Source organism: Mustela nivalis (assembly GCF_964662115.1).
Source record: "Mustela nivalis genome assembly, chromosome: 7".
Taxonomy (NCBI): Eukaryota; Metazoa; Chordata; class Mammalia; order Carnivora; family Mustelidae; genus Mustela; species Mustela nivalis.
In genome coordinates this window covers 134,494,708-134,513,861 of record NC_139026.1, presented here as the reverse complement: position 1 = coordinate 134,513,861, position 19,154 = coordinate 134,494,708, and the positions used below count along the sequence as shown (strand labels likewise).

The 19,154-nt window shown below is 38.6% G+C and overlaps 1 protein-coding gene across 24 annotated transcripts in view; it reads right to left on the bottom strand.

Annotated features, from left to right (window-relative positions):
• The window catches only part of ACBD5 (acyl-CoA binding domain containing 5), a gene marked incomplete at its 3' end in the record, with an annotated part of 91,912 nt that overhangs the window by 54,111 nt on the left and 18,647 nt on the right, over positions 1–19,154 (bottom strand). For 14 of the 24 annotated variants that reach the window (XM_082740918.1, XM_082740907.1, XM_082740908.1 and 11 more), the window contains 6 exons: positions 17,849–18,055; positions 16,587–16,693; positions 12,804–13,065; positions 8,591–8,790; positions 4,615–4,659; positions 4,175–4,284 (listed from right to left, as the gene is read on the bottom strand). In XM_082740918.1, the coding sequence (XP_082597044.1) occupies positions 4,175–4,284; positions 4,615–4,659; positions 8,591–8,790; positions 12,804–13,065; positions 16,587–16,693; positions 17,849–18,055 (931 nt within the window). Of the gene's footprint in view, positions 1–4,170; positions 4,285–4,614; positions 4,660–8,590; positions 8,791–12,803; positions 13,066–16,586; positions 16,694–17,848; positions 18,056–19,154 lie in introns of those variants that run through there. The other 10 variants (XM_082740912.1, XM_082740914.1, XM_082740904.1 and 7 more) reach the window with 3 other exon arrangements.

The following is a 19,154-nucleotide window of genomic DNA, read 5'->3' as shown; positions in this document are numbered from 1 at the left end:
AACCCTCAATCTTCTCCTGTAATAAGGAGACACAATCGCCATCAGTATTTTCGGAACTTTCGAATGTTTTTCAAGGCTCTTCCTGAGATCTTTGTGTCCTTCTTTCTTTTTAAATGAAATTGCAAAATGTAGGATATGTGTGATAAGAAAAGAAAAGTTACAGAAAACACCTGATTAAGGGTAGAAGGAAACATCATGCCTTTTGCCCGGCCCGCTCAAGGATCTGCTTAGCGGTACTGATGAGGTCTTCTCCCCTCCTAAGAAGCAGAAGCCTGACTTTTCCAGGCAGGACCACCTGCCCTGAGCTCCACCTAAAGAGTGTTCATGCAGAGATCCTCCCTACACCTACTCTGTTTCTAGAACCTCTCTACTGAAAGCTCAGTGCTCCAAAAACTTTACATGTGTATTTACGGACCTGGGCAGAATGAAAAAGAAAAGTGGTTACAAACATCCTCCCCTTCAAAGTAATAGCTCAAGAGTAGTCTTTTGGACTTAATAGGGTGGCTTTTAGTATTTTACTTAGGATAATTTTACTAGAATGGTCAGGCTGGGGACCTGGGAAGAGGCAGAAACACAGGAGGCTCCGCAGGCCCAACTTCTGAACAAGTCTGCAGGTGCTACTGTTCATGCCACATTCAGAAAAAATGTCTTTTCTGGTTTTGGGTTTTTTTTTTTTCTTGATCCACTGCAGAGTGATAATGCAAGCAATATACTTTTTTTTTTTTTTAAGATTTTATTTATTTGAGAAAGAGGGTGCATAAGCAGGGGGGTGGCAGGCAGAGGGAGAGGGAGACCAGACTCCCCGCTGAGCAGGGAGCCCGAGGCGGAACTCGATTCCAGGACCCTCTTTGATGACCTGAGCCAAAGGCAGACGCTTAACAGACTGAGCCACCCAGGCACCCTGTGAGCAATTTACTTTGAATTTAGATTTGTCTATACCGGGGAGAAAAGAAAATCAAGCAGTGGACCTCACGCACTACTTTTGATGTTTAAGAAAACATCTTTTCAGGGCGCCTGGATGGTTCAGTGGGCTAGGCCTCTGCCTTCAGCTGGGGTCATGATCTCGGGGTCCTGGGATCGAGTCCTGCATCGGGCTCTCTGCTCAGCGGGGAGCCTGCTTCCCCACCCCCTGCCTCTCTGCCTGCCTCTCTGCCTACTTATAATCTCTCTCTCTGTCAAATAAATAAATAAAATATATTTTAAAAAATCTTTTCAAAAAGTTTACCACAAATAGCTGCTTATTTTAAATATATATGGAACGTTCTCAGGGTACCTGTACCCAGATGCCTATTTATTAAATAAAATGGGGGGGAAATTTTTTTTTAATAAATAAATAATTAAATAAAACAAAGCTTTCTATATCATACAGTACTTCAATGTGAACTCCTACAAATAGTGGGCATTCAGCCAAGCACTCTGCACACATTTACTGAGAACCCACTACATGCCAGACACTGAGAGGTCGAGGCACAGGACGGTCCCTATTATTAATAGGGCACACCCACTCCTTTCCACACCTTTGCCACTCTAACTGGATTTCTGGATCTTTCTCCTCATCTCTAACACAGAACCCATCTCCTCCAAACCATACACACTGTTTTCTATTTTTCATTCCTGTAACTGTCAGATTAAAAATTGCTACACACTTTCAGATGAAAAGATGTCTAAGTCCCCTCAAGGCTGAAACATATTTGCGTATCAATGGCTCTACCTTCAACCCCAGTTAATTTGTTACGTATATAAACAAATAGGTAAAAAAACTATCTCATCGGGAGCACCTGGGTGGCTCAGTGAGTTGAGCATCAGAGACTTGATTTTGGCTCAGGTCATGATCTCAGGGTCTGAGCTCACCTGGCCAGTATCAGACTCCGTGGGGAGTCTGCTTGAGATTCTCTCTTTCTCCCTCTGCCCCTCCCCTCTGCGTGCTCTCTCTCTCAAATAAACAAATCTTAAAAAAAAAAAAAAACTATCTCATCAAAATGCAGTTGCGCAGTGGTAAATAATTGGTAATTTGGAAAGACTAAACACTTAACACATTGAAAACTTAATGAAGATCCAACGATAACAAAGTAGAATATTAATAGGGAGAGTTTCTCCATTCAGAGACATCTGGAAGCAACTGAAAGGGATACTTAGGAGAAATGGTATAAATGTCTATCAGTAAGGAGGATCTTAAAAGAATGCTTACAGAAAAACCATAGTTTTTGGTGACTGCTGAAGCAGTCCTTGTTTTTTCTGTCTTTAATAAAGTGACAAGCTATTACAAACTTTAGCCTAACACAAATTATTAACCCAAGTAAGCTTCAGGGTTTTTGTCTTGTGCCAAATTCCTCTAGTCTCCAATCCTCAACTTTCAACAAAGGAAACATGAAAAGGCACTTTGAAATACATTGCAAAATATGTCAACATCTAACTTTAGTGCCACTGTGTCGTGCTGCTTGAGTCTAGCACTCTTACTACATAGTGAAAAGAGACTAGCTTCTTTTTCCCTTTATTTATCAGGGAAATTAAAATTTAAAACACTGTGTGAGGGGCACCTGGGTGGCTCAGTTGGTTAAGCATCTGCCTTCAGCTTAGGTCATGATCTCAGGGTTCTGGTATCAAGCCCATGTCGGGCTCCCTGCTCAGTGGAGAGCCTGCTTCTCCCTTTCCCTCTGCCTGTACCACCCCCATGCTCTCTCTGTTCCTAAATAAAATCTTAAAACAAAACAAAAAAACACAGTGTATCACTAAACCCAACCATCATAGGAGATGTAAAATGTGTGAAAAGAAGAAAAGAAAGGACTTAGACTAAGGTTTATCGAACCCTGACACCCACCTTCCACACAGCTTAAATGACAGCTATACAAATGACTTAGAAAAGAGGTAAATAACACTGTGAGAGCAGTTTTTGTTTCTGAACTCCTACTCAAGTTTTTTCAAGTGGGCGTGTGTATTCCAAGAACGTGAATGTACCACGGAACTTTAGTTCTCTTATGAACATAAGTCAAACTGTCTTAACGTAAGCAGAAAGCAGGAAGACTGAAAGGATTCACCCAAACCCCGATGCATTTTGGTTTCTCTGCCATCAGGTATTATCACAGAAGCACTTAACTAACTAGCACTAACTAGTGTGCTGCTTATCCCTTTCAGAGAAGAAAAGGGCAGATGTCTCCTTTTGGCTTTTGGTAGCGAGTACAGTTAATAGTTAACTAGGGAGCTGGGTTCTTTGGTAGAAGAACCACATTCCCCATAATTATTTAAACTTAGAGATTTTTAAAAATGGGTTTTGACTGCACATATATTAGAGAGCACTGAAAATGATCAAATATCCCATTTCTTCTCCCCTGTCTGTTGTTACTTAATGGGAAATAGTGATGAAATCACCAAAAAGGAAGTAAGGCCAGGAGTGGGTTAAGCGGTACGGTGATCAATATGCCCACCCATGTGAAGTAATTCAGTTTACATAGTGTCTCCAAAAAAATGCTTTAAGGATTTTCTTGAACCCAAGACACTGAGCCTCAGGTTATTCCTAACCTAGACAATCTCAAGAGTTCTTTCAAGGGTCCCAGTATGTTCTCAGATCTATTTGAGGCATCTCCTGGCATACCAAACTGGAATTTTGGGCCTCAAGTTAGAAAAATCTCTATTTCTAGGGGTGCCTGGCTGGCTCAGTGAGTTAAAACCTCTGCCTTTGGTTCGGGTCATGATCCCAGGGTCTTGGGATTGAGCCCCGAATCGGGCTCTCTGTTCAGCAGGAGCCTGCTTCCACCTCTCTCTCTCTGCCTGCCTCTCTGCCTACTCGTGATCTCTGCCTGTCAAATAAATAAATAAATATAAAAGGAAAGGAAAGAAAAGTCTATTTCTAGATAGTCAACCATCAGGCTAAAAATTCTCTGAAATGAAATGAAATAATGCATCCAGGCATTATTCATCTCCCTACCCATTGTCTATAATCCTTTAAAGTTAGCAAAGGGCCAAAATAAGCATCAGACTTTCATTTTTTTTTAAGCCTAACAGATACCTAGAAATCCACTAGATATCATTTCCAAGATAGTTTGGGTCTCAGGATTGGTACAGAATGTTCAGTATGACAACATCCATATGGAGCTATCCTCTTCATCGCTATTAAAAGCTCTGTCTGCTATACACTTTAAGACTCTGCAAACTATTGTCAATTATAAAACTAAATTACCTTCTCCTTCTTTGATAATATAAATGCACCAACCACTGGGCAATAAAAGGCCATATGATAGCAAAAGTTAATGCACCAGGAGACATCTCAAAGGGCCACCAAGATGGTCTCTGAGGAAATAAAATAAGCTAGTCACAAGTCTATTATACATTGCATGTATAAACATAAAAACACAGATATTTCCTAGTTTTAAAAATATAAAACTTAATAACAAACCTCAGTCCTGCTAAACAGAAGGGAGATATTCTGTATCTTAGAGCATAATTCAGTAAGCAGACTTTCAGGAATACTTTAGACTTAAACACACAGCAAATATAGTTTCACTTCAAAGCTCTTCAGGGTAGATTTCATTTGGAATACTTTAAGAACCTCATATAATCTAAATTCATTTTAAGTTATTTGAAACCTTGGGACTTATATTTAAGAAAAGACTTTCTTACCTGTGAGGGAGGCTGATTACTGCTCTGTAATGTTGATGATTTTGCCTATAAATACAAATGAAAGTGATTCAGCTTTGACAATAATGAGAAAAAAATATTAATTTTTCTATTTCCAATTTTTTTTTAAAGGCTAAAATATTAGTTCATTCTGTGAACCATGCTTTGTTGTCCTGAAACCCATACTGGCAAAATAACAAGGTCCCAGCTAGCCAAATTAACACCTTTGACATTTTATATTAATAGTTCAAATTATATACAATTATCAAAATAAAACCTCAAACTTATCTAAACCATTACTTCTTTTATATTGTTATTAAATTACCTAGTCAATTTTTCTTATTCTTTAATTTCAAAAAAATTACCAATTTACAAACACATCTGAGAACCACAGCCTTATTATGAAAATTATAAATCATATCTGAAGATCTGTTTTGAAAATTCATGTTAAGTTACACCACAAGAGGTATGATAAATATGAGAAATGAACTGTTAGTGTTATAGGTTTGTTTTTAAATTTTCTCCAGCTTTATTAAGATATAATTTAAGCTATAATTAATACATATATATGTGATGATTTGGTACATATATACATTGTGAAATGATTACTATAATCAAGTTAATTAACACATTCCTCACTTCACATAGTTACATTTTCTGAGGGGAGAAACAACTGTCGGTTTTTTAATTAGATGTATAAACTAAGCAGAAAATTTTCAAATTAATTTAGGAAACTTATATTCCAACTTGGCTCACCCAGAAAACAAGTTTTCTTACACTAATTGTTAGAAATTTATTACTCTAGTTTCTCCATTTATTATAATTTAATAGAAATGGCATGAGGGGTGTCTGGGTGGCTCAGTTGGTTGAGCATCTGCCTTCAGCTCAGGTCATGATCCCAGGGTCCTAGGATCCAGCCCGGCATCGGGCTCTCTGCTCATCGGGGGAGCCTGCTTCCCCCTCTCTCTCTGTCTGCCTCTCTGCCTACTTGTGATCTCTGTCAAATACATAATAAATAAAAAATCTTAAAAAAAAATAAAGCAGCAATTACTAACAAATACTAAGGTAGAGCCAGAACTATTAAATGCTAACTATTAGCATATTTTTTTTCAAAGTAATAAAGGGTCTGAAAGGCAAATGAAGATTCCTAAGGACCCTTGCTTCCATCTAAGTAGCACTGGGACTAGTTGTGTAACAAGCATTGTGATTTTTTGCTTTAATGATATTTATCCATACATGTTGTTGAAAAAAAAAAAAGTCAGTGACACGTGTGAAAGCACAGTACAGACGACTTTCTTCAAGGGACTTTCTTCATGGGTACAGGGGGCTTCTACGGTAGGAGTCAGAAGGGGCTCAACGCCCAGTGCAGCACGGGCTAGGGGAGTTCCATGTCAGCGAGTAGGGCTGGGATCAGTGGATGGAAAATTCCTAATAAGAAACATCAGGGGTAAGGTAGATTCTAGCTAAACCGACCTAACAGGATTGTTGCTGAAGTCGGGCCAGAGTGATCTTGGACATGACCAGAGAGCTGGTGGAGGATGAGGAGCCCAGCTGGTTAAACTGACTGGGCAAGGTTCTTGATAAAACCGGATTGTACATGGAAGAAGAGAAGACACGGGCCTAAAAGAACGTTCAGGAGTCTGATTCAAGTTGCGTCGAGCAATGAACCTTTGTCAGTATCACTGGCTTTCACGTAATTTAGATGTTCTATTCACCATTCTATTGCTAGATTAAAGTAAGAATTACTGAATTTTTTTTAAAGATTTTTGAAAGGAAAAATCCCAGATAGCTGTAACCATTGCAAAGAAAATATGAAGACAGAGAATTATTTAAGTGAGGACCTCTCTCAGGCTGTGAACTTCCTGAGGGAAGAAAAAACCATGCTGGCTTACGGTATCATTGCTATTACGGTCACAGTCATTATCTCATGGGACAATATGTAAATGTCACAGGAGTGTTCCAGGCACTGTACTATGCATTTTACTGCACCTTCTGAACTTTGAGACAGGAATTATGAAGCAGGCATCACTAGTATTTCCATTTTATAGATAAGGAAACTGAGGCACAGCGAAGTAAAGAAACCTGACTGAAGACCACACAGTGGAGCCAGGATTTGAATGCAGGTAGTTTGTTCCAAGCTCTGCCACATAGTGCTGTCTCCCCTTTCCTTTACATGTCTACTGCCTAGGAAAGTATCTGGCGTGTACCCATTCAACAACTATTTATGCGGCGCCTGGGTTCCTAACTCAATGAAGCATCTGCCTCCAGCTGGGGTCATGATCCCAGGGTCCTGGGATCAAGCCCCACGTCAGGGTCCCTGCTCAGCGGAGACCCTGCTTCTCCCTCTCCCTCTGCTTGCCACTCTGCCTACTTGTGCTATCTCCCTGCCAAATAAATAAAATCTTTATAAAAAAATTTATATGTATAACTATATTTATTGAGTGAATGAACCTCAGGCAGCTTACTGTGATGGAAAGTGCACTGTATGAGAAATCTGAAAAGTTTAGTTACAGAGCTGGCTCTGCCACTAATGTCACCTTCTTTGTCTGCTGAACTAGGGGTACTGAACTAAGTTTCTTTTAGTTCTATCAATTTATTTCTTTTATTCATCCAAATGAATATGCAAATTTTAGGAGAAAAGTCCTTAACATGTGAGCATCTTTTTTTTATTTGCTTTATGTAAGCTAAGAATATAAAAGAAAACTAAAGAAAAAAAATCCAAAGGATTTTTAGCAGAATTTCAATACCATTAGAGACATTAAACATTTACAAAATACTCTAAAAAAGTCATAGACTAGGGGCTGCTTCTTCCTCTGCCTGCCACTCCCCCTGCTTTGCTTGCTCACTCTCTCTCTCTCTGACAAATGAATAAATAATATCTGGGGAAAAAAAAATTTAAAAAGGCTGACCCAAAAGCTAAGTGCCACTTAATAGAAAATTTTTCGAGTGTAAAATTACCAGTAACTATGTTGGAGGCAAAGTAGAGTATTAAGTATCGGAAGAAGAGAAAAAGAGCTGATAAGAGGTCCCTGGCTGGCTCAGTCATTGGAGTGTTGGTCTCTTGATGCTGGGGTTGAGGGTTCGAGCCCCAAGTTGGGTGAACAGATTACTTGAAAATAAAATCCTTTTTTTTCTTTAAGATTTTATTTATTTATTTGAGAGAAAGAGCACAAGCAGAGGTAGGGACAGAGGGAGAGAAAGAGCAGACTCCATGCTGAAAAGGGTGCCTGATGTGGGGCTCGATCACAGGACTCTGGGATCAAGACCTGAGCCAAAGGCAGATGCTTAACCGAATGAGCCACCCAGGCGTCCCAGGCCCGTCTTATTTTTTTCAAGACTTTTTTTTTTAAACTAATCTCTACACCCAACATAGGGATCAAATTAACAACCCTGAGATCAGGAGTCACATGGGCACCCCGGGTCAGGCTCTTACTTAAGTAAACAATATTTTCAAAGGTAGATCCTTTTTATTTAATTTTTAAAATTACTTTATTTTTTTGAAGTAATCTCTCTGCCCTACCTGGGACTTGAACTTATAACCCAGACATCAAGCATTGCATCCTCTACCGACTGAGCCAGCCAAGTGCCCCTAGGGCCTTTTTATTTTTTTTTTATTTTTTTTTTATTTTTTTTATTTTTTTTTTTTATAAACATATTTTTATTTTTTTTTTTTAAAGATTTTATTTATTTACTTGAGAGAGAGACAGTAAGAGAGAGCATGAATGAGGAGAAGGTCAGAGAGAGAAGCAGACTCCCCATGGAGCTGGGAGTCCGATGCGGGACTCGATCCCGGGACTCCAGGATCATGACCTGAGCCGAAGGCAGTTGTCCAACCAACTGAGCCACCCAGGCGTCCCTAGGGCCTTTTTATTTTTAATCATTACATTACATTGATTTGTGTAAATCTGATCAACACAGGTTACACTTACATGGTATTTTACAGGATCAGCAGTAGAAGAAGACAAATTTGAAAGCTCACCTGTGAAGCCGTTAGCGTTTCCAGTTTATGAAGTCTCTGAAGGACGTTCTGCATGTCCTCCTGCAAGCGCATGAGGACAAGAGCTATCTGTTCATTGAGGCTGCCTCTTGACCCTCTGTCGGAGCCCCAGCGTTCCCCATCACCTCCGCTTCCTACTTGCCGACCCTTGGATCCTTCACTCATGTGTGGCATTCTATGCCCTATTTTAAGAGAGCAAAATAAGGTAGTTTTATTTTTTTTATTTTTTTTTTAAGATTTCTTTAAGATTTTTTAAAGATATCTATTTGAGATAGAGATTTTATTTATCTATTGGAGAGAGAGCGAGCACGAGCAGGGAGGAGAGGGAGCCCGCTGCGGTCTCTATCTCGGGACCATCTCAGGATCCATCTCGGGATCATGACGCAAGCCGAAGGCAGATGCCCAACCAGCTGAGCCACCCAGGAGCCTCAAGGTAGCCTTAAATAATTCTTATAAAAGAAGCAGCAGTGCACTTTACTCATTTTCCTCTGTTATTTCTTTGAGGTCTAAATCTCCAAAGCGGAGTGCAAGCAATCAGGACGTACACAAAATACCGGGAGCAAAATAGTAGATACATAAGCTTCTATTTATATTGATATACCCGAAATTTTCCTTGCTAAGGTTTTATAATGTACTTAGTATACTAGTACATGACTAAATGCATATGATTCACACATAATTTACATATTTGGGGTGCATTCTCAAAAATTCCTTACTAATAAGGTAACAAGATGGAAAAAATTTGAAGACTGCATTTTTTTTTTTTAAGATTTTATTTATCTGTTTGTCAGAGAGAGAGAGACCATGAGCAAGCACAAGTGGGGCAGCAGCAGGGAGAGAGAGAGGGAGAAGCAGGCTCTCTGCTGAGCAAGGAGCCTGACAGGGGCCCAATACCACGACTCTGGGATCATGACCTGAGCCAAAGGCAGACGCTTAACTGACTGAGCCACCCAGGAGTCCCTGAAGACTATTTTTTTAGAGTATTAAAAGCTACACTAAATAGCTATGTTTTCCTTTTTGGTCATTTTTTATTTTATTGCATTGTAAATCTCTCAAGAGGTTTTTTAATGTATTTTTCTTGTTATAAATTCTACTTGTCACTACTATTAAGACTTTGTTATTTAACCATCCGTTATTTTTCCTCTACATATATTTATAGAATTGGCATGATATTACCCCTAACACAAGATTTTGGGTTCTTTTAAAAAAAAAAATCAACATTTATCTGCATCATTAAATTTTATTTCAAAAACACTACAACAGCTACATTAATTCCCCATAAGACCATGAAGTAATTTACATAATTATTATCCAAGTTTGGATAATTAGGATGATTCCAATTTTTGTGCTTATAGATTACACTGTCATGAATGCCTTTCTATATAAATTCTTGCCCAAATTTCTACTGACTTCTTTAGGAAAAAGAGAATCAAAAAAGAATTACTGGGTCAAAGGATGACAACTTTGTAGAGGTTTTTTGTTGTTGTTTATTTGTTTGTTTGTTTTTACGATTATTTATTTATTTATTTGACAGAGAGAGAAATCACAAGCAGGCAGAGAGAGAGGAGGAAGCAGGCTCCCAAATGAGCAGAGAGCCCAATACGGGGTTCGATCCCAGGACTCTGGGATCATGACCTGAGCTGAAGGCAGAGGGCTTTAACCCACTGAGCCACCCAGGCACCCAGTTTCCTTTTGTTTTAAACAATAAAGAGGAACCTGTTTATCTCATTGCCCTGAAGCAGGATTCCCAAAGGTAAGCTTGCATCAAGCAGTGTTTTTGTAAAAGTGGACTTGTTAGAGAAACAGAATTGGGGCTGTTTGCCAGGTTAAACCCCAAAGAGAACACTGAGGTGCTTGATGCCATTTCAAGAAGACTTCTACTCTTGTGTTGAAAGGAAGTAAGTTTTGAAGTGGTTCTTCAAGAAAGGACCACTTCATCTATTGGAATGGAATTTACAAGGGGGAAAAAAGTGGGAAATCTGGTCAGAGGCTTAGTTTTTTTCCTGCATCCTTAAGAGATTAAGATATTCTGTGAGGGCCTGTCGGTGGCTATGCAAGACCCTAGAGAATTACTCCCGTCTCTGCTCACTTTACTATATTAGCTTTCAAACCAGCCCTCACAAAGACAGGATCAATCAGACCATTCCCAAGTTACAGTAATCTCCACCTCCAGCCACTTGACCCAGTTACTCATTTTTTTTCTTTCACAGCACTTATCATCATTTGCAACCAATCTGAATTATTTACTTATTCACTGTCAGCTCCCCTTTACTAGAATAGGAGCTCTGTGGAAGGAGAGACAGTCTCATTCTCTTCAGCATCCCCAGGAACCCAGAACAGAGCCTGACAAAGAACAGCTCAATAATATTTCTTCAATACTGAGGCAGATTTACTGCGAAGCTCATGAAGTTTAACTTCAGGGTCTGGCACTTTATGGACCCCTGTGATTTGCCTGGAGTTGTGCTGTTTTATAGGTTGGGTGAAGTCAGGTTATAAATAGGAAGCCCTTCACACATACAATTTTGGTAAATTGCTTAAGGGAAGGCACTTGAATCCAAGGCTCTAAAAATATGTTGTGATCTTTCTCTTCTTTGTTAAATATGTACAATTTGGTGCATGTGTAAATGGCTATTGTTTAAACAATAATTTTCTTTTTTTTTTTTAAAGACTTTATTTACTTATTTGAGAGAGTGTGTGCACGAAAGTGTAAGAGCAGGGGAGAGGGGTGCAGGGGGGAGGGGGGCAGATGGGAGGGCCAAAGCTTGAGGGAGAAGCACACTCCCCACTGAGCATAAACTCCATCCCAGGGCCCCAGGATCCTGACCTGAGCCAAAGGTAGACACTTAACCAACTGAGCCACCCAGGTGTCCTAAATGATAATTTCCTTAATATCATTAATTCTCTCTTTTTTCCCCCATGTCTTCATTTGTTTTATATAGATTTTTTTCAACCAGATGCACAGATAATCCTTAAACATTTTATGACCTCATAAAATTATATACAGATTCTCCTTTTTTTAAGTGTACAACATAATGATTCAATATTTGTATATATTGCAAAATAATCACAATAAATCCAGTTAACATCTGTCATCATACAGTAACAGATTTTTTTTTCTTGTGATGATAACTTTCAAGATTTACTATCTTAGCAAATTTCAAATATGCAATACAGTATGATTAATTACAGTCACCATGCTGTACATTATATCCCTATGACTTATTTCTTTTATAACTGCAAGTTTTTACCTTTTTTTTTTTTAAAGATTTTCCTTACTTATTTGAGAGAGAGAGAGTGAGAGAGAGCATGAGGAGGTAGAAGGTCAGAGGGAGAAGCGAACTCCCACGGAGCTGGGAGACAGATGCGGGACTCGATACGGGGACTCCAGGATCATGACTGAGCCGAAGGCAGTTACTTAACCAGCTGAGCCACCCAGGCAACCTACCTTTTGATCCTGGATGCATTTCACATCCCCCCACCCCACCTCTGCCTCTGGCAATCATCAATCTATCTATCCTCTGTAAGTCTTCTTTTTTTTTTTTAGCTTGGTCTTTTTTTTAAGACTCTACAAATGAGATCATATGGTATTTGTCTTTCTATTAATTCTCTTTTGTGACAGTACCTATTCATTCCTAACTATGAACAATTCTAAATTAATATATACTTACTTTTCTTCCCCATTCAACTCTATTCTATTACCTGATCCCATTATTCTTAATGTTTACCTTCGTATTGTTAAAATGTTCTTTTATTTTTACTACTTGATTTGTTAGCTTTAAATGCAATAGTTTGATTTAAGTAGGGAAATGAGGAAAAGACAGAATTCACATTTTTACCTACAGTAGCAAATAAAAGCAGAAATGCAACTGGAGGAACCAATTAGTGATTTTTGGGGGGAAGAGGGAGTGACAGAACATAAAGATGGCTACCTCAAAAAACTGTGTAAAACATGTAGCAATAGGAATATTCCCTGCCCCTCAACTCATACCTTCAGAGACAAAATACTATGCCTCGTAAAGTCAAAAGAGAGAACTAGGAGTTAAGAAAAATTGGTCAGATGTTATGTAAGGATAATTTATAACATTCCCTTTGTAAATGGATAGTTTTAATGTCTCCCCTACCTGAAACTTTCCGTTTTTTCCCGTTTTACTATAGTTTATAAAGAGACTCAGTGAGAAGAGAAAACAATACACACCTCTCCCTCTTCGGACATTAGAGAATTCCTCGTTTTCTCCACCCCGTCTCTCTCGGTGTGGTGCTCCACTGTTACTTCGACCATCTTCTCCTCCACGCTTTACTTCACCTTTTCCTTCAACTGCTACCACCTGCATATCCCCAATGTTGCCATTTCCAGGAGATCCTTCTTCAGGAAAAGCAGAATTTTCCAAGGGCTGATTGGGATCACCACCCAAGTAATATCGAAGTGGTCCATTGTTTGACGTAAAGCTGTCTAAAGACTACAGATTTAAAACAACACTTAGTTAAAAGCTATAAACATAAGTTTCTATGATAATAGAAGAATTACTGTTCTTATAAAACTTTTTTCATGTTATGACAGGAAATACTTTTCTAAAGAGTTACTCAATTCATCTTCTGCCTTTTATATAGGAAAGAAATGGGACAGAAATTATTTACCCATGAGCAAAGAAGTGAGGAATTTTGGCAATGAACTCTTCTAATGGGTCAGTGTTCATCCAAAAGACTTTTTTTAAATGTCTATTCTTATTCTTTTTTTTATTATTTAAAGATTTTATTTATTTATTTGACAGACAAATATCACAAGTAGGCAGAGAGGCAGGCAGAGAGAGAGGAGGAAGCAGGCTCCCTGCTTAGCAGAGATCCTGATGCGGGGCTCGAACCCAGGACCCTGAAATCATGACCTGAGCTGAAGGCAGAGGCTTAACCCACTGAGCCACCCAGGTGCCCCTGTCGATTCTTATTTTACTTCCTATGCTAAACTCTAAGGATAATATGAAGAAAGAGATAAAATCTCTGTCTGCAAGAGGCTCCTAGTCTTGAAAAGGGAGTGAAAGAAGTCAGATCATTACAGCATAGTTGGGTTAAGTGTTACGAAAAAGATAGACAAGGGGTGTTTGCTACAGGAGCCCACGGGAGGGGTGCCCTCCTGGGGCTAAGTGAAGGCTTCCTTGAAGAAATGATATGAAGGTGTAGTAATGATGTCAGCCTGTACCAATGGAGTAGTGTTAGGACAGAGGGTGATTTGAGAACTTTTGAGATTACAGAATCAACAGGAGTTGAAGACTGAATGTGGGAAGTAAGGGAAAGGAAAAGACCAGATGGTTTTGTGATACTCACCAAGAGAAGAATACAGAGGACAAAGAGGTTTCAGGGGAACAGAAAGAAATAATGGTATAGTTACAGATAATTATAAATTGAGGTGCTTAGGCAACATGTTTAATAGGGCAGTTAGAATTCAGAGATATAGGTTGGAGATAATAGGTTTAGAATCAGCAGCATGTGGGTGATGGCAGAAAGCAAGGGAGTAGTAACTAGGGATATATCCCTGACACCAAATTTAAGGGGTCAAAAGAGGATGAAAACATTGAAATCAAGGTATTATACAAAGGGAGGAATGTATCAGAATGATGTATATGGCAAATATTTCTAAGTTGTACATAGCGTATTGGAAATTTAATAAAACATTTGTTACCATTAAAAAGAATCTTGGAGGGGCGCCTCGGTGGCTCAGTGGGTTAAGCCGCTGCCTTCAGCTGAGGTCATGATCTCAGGGTCCTGGGATCAAGTCCCGCGTCGGGCTCTCTGTTCAGCAGGGAGCCTGCTTCCCTATCTCTCTCTCTCTGCCTGCCTCTCCATTTACTTGTAATTTCTATCAAATTAATAAATAAAATCTTAAAAAAAAAAAAGAATCTTGGAAATCTAATCCACCTAATAAAATTCCAAGTAAACCTGTCTGTATTGGTCTGCTTGTTTGCAATGATGTCAGGAGTATATGTATATATAAAAAATATTTCCTATCTCAAATACCTTTTTCAGTTTCAGAACAGCACTTCCAACCTAATCTCTATTCCACTAAATGGCTATTCTAGAATCATTTTCTATTTTTAGCTTCTACAAAGCAATTATTCAATCTTTCAAAATTTCAACCTTTCAGAAAGGGATCTATAAGCTATATAACTTATTTAAACTGAACTGAAAACAGAAACTGTGAAATAAAAAACTGACTTTCTTTCAAACAATAATTTTTTAAGTGAGAGCATGAGGTCTTTTGAAAGCATGAGGTCTTAAACCCATTAGATGCAATGCTTTTATACCCTAGGTAAGGACAGACATTACTGTATCCAAACATTACTGTATCCAAAAAGCACTACACACCTGACACCAATCAGAATGGCTGGGTAACAAGAGGTAACAAGTGTTGGTGAGGATATGGAGAAAGGAGAACCCTGGTGCGCTGTTGGTAGGATTGTAAATTGGTGCAGCTACTATGGAAAACAGTATGGAGTTTCTTTAAATAACTAAAAATAGAAATACCAAACATTCCAGTAATTCCACAACTGGGTATTAACCCAAAGAAAAGGAACATACTAACTTGAAAAGATATATGCACCTCTATTTTATGGCGGCATTACAAAAGCCAAGATACAGAAGCAGTCCAAATGTCCAATAAGATGAATGGATAAAGAAAATATGGTGTGTATATATATACACATACATACAATGGAACATCTATTGGCCATAAAAGAAGAATGAAATCTGGCCATTCTCAACAAAATGGATGGACCTAAAGGGTATCAGACTAAGTGAAATAAGTCAGACAGAGAAAGATAAATATCGCATGATTTCAATTATGTATGGAATCTAAAAAAAAAAAACCAAAACAAACAAAAGCCAAACAACTCTTAAATACAGAAAACAAATTGGTGGTTGCTAAAGGGGAGGTAGGTGTGGCGGGGATAGGTGAAATAGATAAAGGGGATGAACAGGTACAAACTTCCAGCTATAAAATAAATAAGTCTCAGAGGTGGAAAGTATAGCCTAAGAAATAGAGTCAGTAATATTGTGATAGAGTTGTATGGTAACTACACTTACCATGGTGAGCACCAAGGAAGTAATGTATAGAATCACCGAATCAACATGTTGTACACTAAAACTAATATAGTATTGTATGTTAATTACACTTTAAAAAAAAAAGTCAGGGGCCACTGAATGGCTCAGTGGGTTAAAGCCTCTGCCTTCGGCTCATGTCATGATCTCAGGGTCCCGGCATCGAGCCCCACATCGGGCTCCCTGCTCAGTGGGGAGCCTGCTTCCCTTCCCCTCTCTCTGCCTGCCTCTCTGCCTACTTGTGATCTCTGTCTGTCAAATAAATAAATAAAATCTTAAAAAAAAAAAAAGTCAGGGTGAAGGACAGATTTATTTGAAACCTATGCACTTTTCTTGACTGTCAATCAATGTTTCAAACATAGGAACTAGTTTTAAGAGTTTACCCTCTGCCTCCCCGATCCCACCTCCCTCAGAATATTTAAAATACAAATATGTTACAGATTATAATATTTAAATATTTTTGAATATTCAGGAATATTATGTATTTTTAAAGTCACAAAAATAATTTAAATAGAAATGCTTAAATATTTTATGGGTTATTTTCAAAGTGACGAAGAGCATGTACCTGTGCTATTAAAAGAAGTTATACAGGGTGCCTGGGTGCCTCAGTCAGTTATTGGTCCAACTCGTGGTTTTGGCTCAGGTCATAATCTAAAGATGGTGAGACTGAGCCCCGCGTCGGGCTTGCATTGGGCGTGGAGTCGGCTTGAGGTTCTCTGTTTCCCCTCTCTGCCTGCCCCTTCCCCTTACCTAGCACATGTGTCCTCTCTCTCTCAAAAAAAAAATTTTAATAAAAATTAAAATTAGAATTAAAAAATAAATAATAGAAGTTATGCACTGAATTCTTATATATCACTTTGATAATTTACCAATTAAAAGATGTCATTTTTACCTCTTCTTGTCCAAATTGTTCCATGGAATCACAGTAAACTTCACTGTCTGAATCACTTGTCAAATGCTGAATTCCTGAAACATCTTCAACATGATCATCATTTATTTCTAAAAATGAACAAATGTCCAGGTGGAATTATTATTCTCTAATTGAAGAAAAATGCATTTATTCCATTCTCAAAATTTATCAGCTCTATCTTATTTTCATACTAGAGACAAATTTGATTTATTAAGCCATATTTTTTCTTTTAACTTGACAAAACTTTAAATTTAATTGATAATTTTTATTTGAAAAGATTATAAAGTAGTTTATCATGCAATTACTGTCCATATTGAATCATACTAAACTTAATAACCTTGTAAGAGAAAACTGACTACCAGCTAGGAGGCCTAAACTGGTATGCAACTATTCAGGTTCAGTTGTTATAGTCGATGAGTATATTTCCGCTTTCTTAACTGAATTGCAGCAATGTTCATAATTCATCAAATACATACTATAGGCTCACTTCTAGAGTCCTAAGATATGAAAAGACTATGACTTATCTTGCTGAATGGAGAGCAAAGGCATCATATGTTTAGGTTAAAAGAAACATCAGGAATAAAAGTAAAATAATTTCAAATTTTTATTTTAAAATGCCATATGAAAACACAATAACAAATGTCTCAATAAATATAAAAGTTGCCCCTAATTCATTACCTTTCAAAGCTATTCACCCTTATAATATTAATAATCCCTAAGACACTATTGAAAAAGAGGTGTTTTTTTTTTTTTTAAAGACTTTATTTATTTATTTGACAGACAGAAATCACAAGTAGGCAGAGAGGCAGGCAGAGAGAGAGGAGGAAGCAGGCTCTCTGCTGAGCAGCACCCTGGGATCATGACCTAAGCCGAAAGCAGAGGCTTGAACCCACTGAGCCACCCAGGTGCCCCCAAAAAGAGTTTTTTTATAGGAATTTTTTCTTTCCTTTCTCCCTTCCTCCCTTCCTCTCTCTTTCCCTCCTTCTCTCTCTCTCTCCCCCCCTTCCTTCTTTCTTTCTTCAATATGCTCCATGTCCAGTAAAGAGCCCGATGTGGGCTCATGACCCTGAAATCAAGACCCAAGCCAAAATCAAGAGTCAAACACTCAAATGAATGAACCACTCAGCTCCCCCCTGAATAAGAGGTTTTTAAATTCAAAACTACGCCTAAACATCCTAATACCATGAAAACAATATGCCATTCACAGGAAAGAGGCTGGACACATAACTATTATGGGACAATACCTTGGTGAATGCAGACAGCAGTTTTTCCAGTTTGCTCCAAGTTTTCATCTACAGCCTTTATTTCTTCAGCACTTCCGCCACTCAAGGAAGAACCGGCAGCAATGTCATTCTGTGTATCCCGAGCAGAGCTGTCTTCGTCATAGCCATTAGTAACAGTCATTTCCAAATTCTTATGGTCTGCAGATTTCCTCATCATTTTCTTATCTACTATAAGAAAGTAGGGAGATTCATAAAATTCATAGCAGGTCAACTTCTGTATATATGTCCTAATGGCAAGTAATCATTTCTCCAACCCAGCATAATCCCTTTGATCAGTTTCCGACTTGGATCAGAGAGATGGCATACTCTATGAAAAGGAGTTTATTGTGAAAAGGAGTTTATTGTATGCTGAGAGCACACTCAAAACTGCTTCAGTTCCCTGTCAGTCTTCTAGAAGCTATTTTATTTTATTTTAAGTAGGCTCCACACCCAACATGGGTCTAGAACTCACAAGCCCAAGATCAAGAGTCACATGCTCTACCAACTGAGCCAGTGACGCTTCCCTAGAACAACCTCTCAAGATCTTTACACTCTCTCAAGTATAGGCAAATTGCCCTACAAGATGCAGCAGTACAAAGCAGTCAATAAAAATATCCTTCAAAGAAGGTATTATTTGTCACATCTTACTAGAAAGTAAAGGCAAAACTAAGTTGTGCCGTTTGTTTTAGTGCCTTCCTGCCTCCCCTTTCTCAAATAGTCTTCTCAAGAATTACTGGTACTCTTACTAACAAGGCCCCCCAGTGCAGTACGCCATGACTCCAATGTTCCCTCTTCATCAAAACTTCTTCCTGTATCCAATTCTCTGGAGTCCATTCTATTCTTTTTTTTTTTAATATTTTATTTATTTATTTGACAGAGAGAGAGAGATCACAAGTAGGCAGAGAGGCAAGCAGAGAGAGAGGAGGAAGCAGGCTCTCTGCTGAGCAGAGAGCCTGATGCGGGGCTTGATCCCAGCACCCTGAGATCATGACCTGAGCCGAAGGGAGAGGCTTAACCCACTGAGCCACCCAGGTACCCCAGAGTCCATTCTATTCTTGATAAGGTCTTGAGAGTTTAACCTGTCTCCTCTCCTTGGTAATGTATAGATAGTCATATTTGGAAAAATATCTAAAATGAATACATTTCTTTTTTTTTTAAGATTTTATTTATTTATTTGGCAGAGAGAGAGAGAGATCACAAGTAGGCAGAGAGAGAGGGGGAAGCAGGCTCCCCACTGAGCAGAGAGCCCGATGTGGGGTTCGATCCCAGGACCCTGGGATCATGGCCA